The following is an 8,119-nucleotide window of genomic DNA, read 5'->3' on the forward strand; positions in this document are numbered from 1 at the left end:
GAACTCGCCTCTGATCTCTCCGTCTGATATAGCAAGACAATCAGGTTTCCTAGCATTTCACACAGTGCTCTATTTTAAGTACACAAACGATGCTTTATGAGGGGGTCGCTCGGCTACACATTTGGTGAATGTATATTGTATTAAAGAAATAAATACTACCAGTAAATAAACTTTTTAGTGGCTAATTCTTCTAGCTCATAGAAAAACCCTTATACAGTCTTATATACATTACGAAAAGCTGTACAGCTGACATATAATTAAAATAAGGACGCTTTTATTTGTTTAATTATGTTGATATAAATATATATTTATATATACTTTTTTGTCAAAATATATGATCGAGGAGACAAGAAACACACATCTCAAGACAGATGTTATAAATAAGTGTCCAGGGTGTAGCTGTGTCCCGGTCAGCGGCAGCCACATCCCTCCACCACCATCTCCTGATAGTTCTTCAGCACCACCCTGTCCGTCTCGTCCAGGTAGAGCATGGAGATGGCACTGAGCTCTGTGGGAACGCAGCAGGCCTTGGGAATATTGGTGTTCACCGAGTTCACCAGCGTCTGCACAATAGCGTGATTGGTGGAGTTCAGGTGATCGGCCAAAGGGAACGGACACTCCCCGTGACAGTAGTACGCCTGATATCCAGGCGGCGCCACGATCCAGTCGTTCCAGCCCACATCACTGAAGTCCACATAAAGCGCGTGCCGCCGACAGTTTCGGTTGCGCTTGCGACCTCTTTGTTTCGGGCTGCGCTTCGCTCGCCGCGTCAGCGGGTGACTTTTTCCGTCGTGTCCAAACGTGACCAGCAGGGGGCGAAGCTGGCTCCAGTCTGCGTCGGGAAGCGGATGCAAGGAGCGACTGACGCGTACGTGGCGTCCCTGGTGGCGCGAGGTTCGGTTCAGGGGCACCACCTCTACAGCCAGGCCGTGATTGGAGCTCTTGTCACGGGTCCAGCGCAGCACGGCCGGACTCACGTCGAAGCTCTCCCATCGAGTCGTGTTGTGGCGCACCAGTCGAGTGTCCAGCAGCTGTGTGATGAGCTGTCCGGCCCGCGGGGGCTTCAGCACCTCGTATATGTTTATCCGGTGTAGACCTTCGTCTCCCGTGGGTTGGGGATCTGAGATTGCATCATCTATCTGTTGCCTGTAGAGACGAAGCTCTGCGGTAGAAATGAGTTCCTCCTCTGGGATGCTGCTGAGATTGAAGACGAAGCGCAGGGGAGTCTCAGAGCCGTCTGACTGCAGCTCCTCCATGTGCTCTAGAGGAGGAAATCAGAGGACAGCTCAACAAACTGGAAGAAGATACACTATAGTGATGCAGTTTTTGAAATTATACAGTAACACATTCTTATTACCTGTAGATGGAAAAAAAATATATATATATACTTTGGACCAAAAAATAAATAAATAAATAAAAATCAAATTCTATTAATGGTTTGGATCAAGCTTTAAAGTTTGATATTTTTCTACCTTGACACAAAAAAACAATTAAGTAACAATGTAAAGTAAAAAGATTATTTATTATAAAGACCATATATTTAATTAGTTTAGACATAAGCCAAATTGTTACTTGTTGTAAATCAATGTAATTATATATATATATATATATGTATATATATATATATATATATATATATATATATATATATATATATATATATATATATATATATATATATATATAAATAAAAAATTGTCTTGGCTTTTTACAACAACAACAAAAAAAAAACATGATGCACGTCAACACTAAAATACTTAAACAGAATAGTTTCTTTAGGAGTGCTCATAAAAACTGGAAAAATAAAATAAAAATGGAGACTATGGTTTTCGATTAATAGACCAATTAAAAAAAATGCACTTTAAATAAATAACACAGTTGTTTTACTTTTTTCAGTGTATACAAACATGAATCTTAATAATACAACAATCTACTAAAATGATATTTTGCAAGAACTACAATGCAATTCAATACAATGTAGTGCTGTGAAGTAATTTATGTAGATACACTGCATTTTCTAGATTGATATCAATGTTTGAAAATATTTTTATATTAATTCCTGTTATTACACTCCTAGTTTGTTTCAATAGTTTTATTTCATAGATTTTATTTAAATTTACTACACATATTTTTTGAATACTTGGTTTTTTAAAAGTCATGGCAACCACTCTTGCCTTGCAGTCATACCATGTTCACGCTGTAATGTTTGGTCTCACCTGATTGTCGCATGCTGAATTAAAATAATGAGAATAATTCTGAATTATAAAGTATAATTTTCAATGCAGAAAAGTTGTTGTCATTGAATTCTGTTTGGTGACTCTCTCTGAACCCACACTCTTTTATTTTCAGAGGAATCCACTCCACTTATTGTCCATATTTCATTGTAGTCTCATCTCTGACTCATTGTAAGTATGTAGTGATAAAGAAAAGTAAAATAACAGGGAATAAACTGTTAAACCATGCTGACGGACTTCTATCTTCTTGAAACTAAATGTGTGTTTTTCCAAAGCCTTCTAGGAATTCTGTCTGCCTGAGAGACCGCATTGTGGTGTTTATTTAGAAATCTCTGGAGTAGCATTAAAAATAATTGCATGGTGAGGAAATTCCCTCGAGAGGATCGGCAAAGTATGGCAGTGCAGAGACTGTTTAAATGTGGGGTTGAGTCTGCATTTGTAAAGTGGCACCGTCTCCGCAGTCTTACCTTCATGATGGAATCCTCTCACGGTGTTCGCTCGACTCGTGGACCTCTCGGGATAATGGAAGCTCACGTCGTGGGCCCCGGCCTCTTCGGCCTCCCCTGACTGCAGGCGATACAGGTCCAGCAGATACTGGGGCACCACAGCCGAGTAGCTGGGTCGCGGTCGCCTCTGCAGCCCAAACATGTGCAGCAGCGTGGCTTCAAAGTCCCGCAGCAGTTCATGACTCTGACCCAGGTGCTGAGCCGACGCTTTCTTCTTCCCTTCCTCAGGTATTAGACTAGCATAGCTGCTCTCTCCCAGTAGGACTTGGCATAATAAAAGGACCATCAGCATTCGATTACCAGGAATCATGATGTCTCTGGTGGGCAGGCGGGGAATTTGAGGAAGCAGAAGAGAAAAGCAAGACTTTAATGAAAGATGTTTTGACTCCCCATTGTCAGCTTGCTTTCAATAATTAATCTGGATACCATTAAAATGTCATTGACATTTAGGTCAGAAACATGCTTTGCGCAAGTCCTCGAAGGAAGAATGCTTGGTCAATGATTTGTAAGTATGTGGTAACAGACCTCCATACTCAAGGGGGCGACAAAGTTTCCTTCAGATGTCTGTGTCATTATCATTACATCATATGCGTTTTTAGTTAAGTAGCTTGTTACAAACATTAATACTTCTAACACTGAAAACAGCTGGGTGTACTAACAATTTTCACTCTGGTAAATGTCATTAATTTCCCAACTAATTAAAAAGATTTGGCAATGAATTACATAAAATTTTGAATAAGAAAGACTGAAATAGTGTTGTTTTGCTAAATGCACTCCAATAATATTTTTTCAACAGTGTAGTATGGAAGTGTTTGGGTTTGTGTACTTGTATAGAGTATGTTTTAGACCTTTTTTATTCCAGATAACTACCATACAACTGAATAGTTAAAAATATGTATATACATGAAACAACATAGTGAGTTTAGGCCATCATTCACCAAAACTTTTAATAAAATGATGCCATTATTTACTCACCCTCATGTCATTTCAGCCCAGTGTAACTCCAATGGCTTTCATTTTGGGTTCCTCAAAGAACCCTCCTGTGATCAGTTCTTAATATAACCATTTTTTTCTTAGTGTGAGGAACATTTTAAATATCTAAAGAATATATTTCCACTATAGAGGTCTTTTAGAGCAGAGAAAAGATTCCATAGTTGTTAAAGGATCTCCATGCAATCATAGATGCCAATAAAGATCCTTTATATTTAAGAGCGTACAGACAAACAAAACGGAAAAACACACATTTTCTGTGTTCCATGAAACACTTCTTGGAATGGTTTGGAATGACATAAGTGTGAGTAAATGACGATATAGTTGTAATTTTTTTGGGAGCACTATCCCTTTAAGGGTCTATCCGAACTACAGTGTGGTAGTCGAAACCAATGTCAAACAAGGACAGCAACCTACAATCTTCAAGTGTTTGCACCGCAACATAAAAAAGCTGAAAGCAAAACTCCTTACTGACAACTGCGCTTGTAAAGAATGACTAAGCCTTTCAATTTGCTCCAAATATGTAACAACCCCGTCACACGATTAGGACTGGATAGGCGTGCTCCACTTACCGACAGAAAATAAAGCATGGGAAAACAGTCCATGTTTGTCGAGAGCTGATCCAGGACGAGTTCCTCGAGTGAATGTTACGTGCTCCTGGAAGGCTGTTTAACAACAGCGGGGAGATTCCTTTCCTGAAATACAAGAGGATATTAGCCACTCAATACTTCATGTAATCCAATTACTGCTAACATTTCAGTATAAGCATGGCACGATTTCAGTAAGAGCAAAATGCAGGTTTGGGCCAGAGAGACATCTTAAAGCAACTGAAACGCTGCTTGTAAACGAGCACTGATAACGTGTTGCACAAGACGGCCAGGTGTGAACACCTGAAAAGATGGCAATTCGATTTACATACAAATAGAGGTTCGTTTGTCAACAAAGGGGTCTCAGACCGCCTCTTTTATTGATGGTCTATTAGGAAATCCTTCTTAAAGAGTCTTTAAAATCCCCCAACCCAGACTGGTCACACAAGCGGCACCGTCCTGGTCCTACATCTTTATGATCTGTTAACCTATAACATCCAACTATGTAGCTACCTGACTCAGAAGTGGAATGGATTTAAGAGATACTTTCATTGCAACCAATGTACAACTCCACAAATAGGATTTTCAACGATTCATTTGAGAACAGAGGAACTGCATTAATAACAGTCACAAGTGTTTGTGAAAGGTCTCAGAAAACAACGTCATCACTGAATCCACAGCTGAACTCAATAGTTGAGCATGGCAACGCATGCATTTTGTCACTTCTTGGACTTAGTTCTGCTGGAGCAAGTCCAACCATTACAACAGGAATGATGCATTTTAACAAGAACACCGTGTGTGTGTGTGTGTGTGTGGGTGTGTGTGTGTGTGGTCATGAGAGTTATTTCTCTCTCTGTCTTCACAGTTGTTGCACTAGCATGGCTTGCGATGTGATTCTTGACTGATTTACCAAAACACTGTGTTAGATTCTTAACAGGAGTCCAGTGGTTTTTAGATTCATAAAATCTGCCGTTTGAACAACAGTGCAGCTAGCGCAGCTATTCAAACAGTTCATTATGTCGAGAGCAAACCATAAAAATGAGCGTAACTAAAAGACTTTGATCAGCCATGCCAGAAAACATGTAACAAAGCACAAACAATTGGTTTCTTCCGACCACCTACACTTGTTTAAAAGCCTACAGATACTGCCCTAAATATTTAGAGAATCCCTGTTTGAAGATGGAGTGCGATGCATGTGCTTTTGTACAGAGTGGTTTTTATAGTGAAGCTTGCTTCTTTTAATTTGGCAGCGTTGTGTAAAGCTCACAGTGCTCGACTTTAACCCTGCTTAATGAGATTAGGTTATGCACATGGTTCTTCAGATGTGCATGGGGAAGTACGTTACCACAGTACCAGCCAATGTTAGGATCTGACCTCTGTCAAGTTTAATTCAGAAATCAAATCTGTGGAAACCTAAGTTGCATTCTGTCCATTTGGAAAATGAGACCGCTTGAAGAATGAATAGCTTATAGCCTGCTGTGCAGTTGCAAAAGTTCATGGATATGTACAATGAAGAATCTCTATTGCACTGACACAATCTCTAGACCAGGGTCCTCCAATTATTGATTGACCCCAAACTAATTTGCATGAAAAACAACAGCAAAACAATGGAAATTTGCATTCAAATGTATGACTATTTTAAGTTAAAGATAAAAATTCAATTAAAGTTTTCATCTAATTGTGTAATTGTCCCTCCCATACAATGTACAAGACCTCTGTCCATCAAAACCAGTGATTCTTAATGGTTTTGAATATATTATAGTATTATAGTAGGCCTACTATAAGCATCTATCAAGCACCAGATTCTTGGCATGAAAAAGGCTCAAGACCTCTGCTCTAGTCTGGAAGACAACATCTGTGGGTCTGTAATCATGTGCACTATCTGACTATAACTCTTGCAAGTGTTTACTTTTTAATAAGTAAGTGGTATGGAAAGATATTTAGATTTTTTTTCTTGAACTAAAGATAAACATCCCTGCTAAGTGACTCATGGGTTGTGTCTCTTTATGTCATAATGTACCTCGTAAAACCTTTCAGACGTTTCACTCTTCACTTTAACTCGTTTAAGACAAAGTACGAGTCTTCGAAAACATTCGTGGAGGACCGGTTTTCCTTAACTTAATCAAATGAAGGACAGAGCGATTGCTTTTAACGCTAACTTAACATTTATCATGCGTAGACCGTGCTTGATTTAGGAATGTGTTAGAATTACATTTTCAACCAGTGATTCGGGACACTCAGAATTGTTTTTGTAGATTCCAAAAACTCATACAAAAGTGAATATTACACGCTGCTTGATTCTAGCCAAAGAAAATATACCACCATCGTGGTAAGGTCACATACAGCAAGTAAAACTGTACTCAGCCAGCACATTAAAACATCATTTAAACCGAATGTCAATTCAGTTTGAATGAAACGCCAAGCTGGTACGATCCGAGCAGATGTGGAAGCTCGCATCCACTCGGTGAGCGCGCGGTCACGTACCTGAGCGCGACGGTGATTCTAAACATGCACAAAAAAAAAAAAAAAAAAAAAAACCTTTCGAGCATTCTGTCATGTAAGCTAAGTTTTTTAATCCTGTGTAACATTCCCAACACTCCGGGCCCCAGTGTAATTCCTTAGCTACGCGACAAAGCAGAGCGCTCCCGTTTTCGGTGCACACAGCTTTGTTGATTATAATAATTCCGTCTGTTGACGTGAAGACAGCTTTGTGGAATATAATGGGAGCGTTCTAGGTAGTCACGCCGCCTGCAAAAATAATTAAATACTTATAATAAAATAAACACTTTTACGCACAAATGGCAAAAACGCATGTCATTGGATCTAAATAATTGCGCATACCTCAGATACGGTCGGAAATCACTTCTTGCTATGATTGTATGAAAGTACCAGAATGCAAAACACGAAATGCCAGCTTACCATTGGTAGAGATGCGCGCGGTATTCCTGGATGAGAAGACGGTAAAAAGGAGTTTTTAAAGGAGTTCACCTCAGACAGCAAAAGTCCAACCCTAAGGCGAATGTTTAGATCATTAGTTCCGCATCACGTAGAAGAAGCCAAAAGAGTCCCATGCGAACGCGGATCTGTGTATCTCCAGGAAGAGTCGAGCACGGAGGACATCACCGTCTGATCCCGCATCCAGTTCTCAAGGCAGTTTTTAAGTGACCGCCCTATGAAGTTCCTCTGCTGACCCTCCTCCCTGCTCTCTCAACCCACCGCACTTCACCAGCACCTCTGATAAACCCCAGAGAACACAGACACACAAGATCTGTTTCCTTCTTTAAGTTACATGCATGCACTGCAACTCCACACTGTGGATGGACACTGCGATTTCTTCCGGAGTGTGTAATCAGTGCACTGGCAAGCACATGCAATCTATTAAATGTGTTTCCATTTTTTTTCTTCCAGGGATGTCATCACATGGGTTGACCACACTTGCATAACGGAGCATGTTTATTCTGAGTCACAGAAAAACTAAAAGTTATTAGCTTAAATGAAAATGAGCAGTTCTCAAAAGTAAAAGATCTCCAGTATGGTTCTGTGCAGCATCACAGGTTCTGGACTGTATAATGGGTTACATGAGGGAGTTTTTTGGAATACGTTGTTCAAAAGCTCTTCAGAGCAGTGCATTGGTTTTACATGTTTTTATAGAGAGCTAAACAATCAAACAAATAAATAGTCTTTGTGGAAACCCAGCAAACAAGGAATGTTCTCTGAACTTTGGTTAACGTTCTGTCAAAAGTTCTTCAGTAAAGTTAATAGAAGAGCTGTTTTGTCTTCACTAATTTCCTCAAAACATTAG

At 39.8% G+C, this 8,119-nt stretch overlaps 1 protein-coding gene across 1 annotated transcript; it reads right to left on the reverse strand.

Annotated features, from left to right (window-relative positions):
* Positions 1-252: 252 nt before the first annotated feature.
* Positions 253-7,665, reverse strand: LOC128031385 (bone morphogenetic protein 4-like). The gene is made up of 4 exons (XM_052619616.1): positions 7,237-7,665; positions 4,303-4,425; positions 2,702-3,057; positions 253-1,261 (listed from the first exon to the last, which is right to left on the reverse strand). The coding sequence occupies exons 3-4, from the start codon at positions 3,048-3,050 to the stop codon at positions 411-413; spliced, it is 1,200 nt and encodes a 399-aa protein (XP_052475576.1). The 5' UTR covers positions 3,051-3,057; positions 4,303-4,425; positions 7,237-7,665; the 3' UTR covers positions 253-410.
* Positions 7,666-8,119: the final 454 nt, after the last annotated feature.

This window comes from Carassius gibelio, chromosome A17, assembly GCF_023724105.1.
Source record: "Carassius gibelio isolate Cgi1373 ecotype wild population from Czech Republic chromosome A17, carGib1.2-hapl.c, whole genome shotgun sequence".
Lineage (NCBI taxonomy): Eukaryota > Metazoa > Chordata > Actinopteri > Cypriniformes > Cyprinidae > Carassius > Carassius gibelio.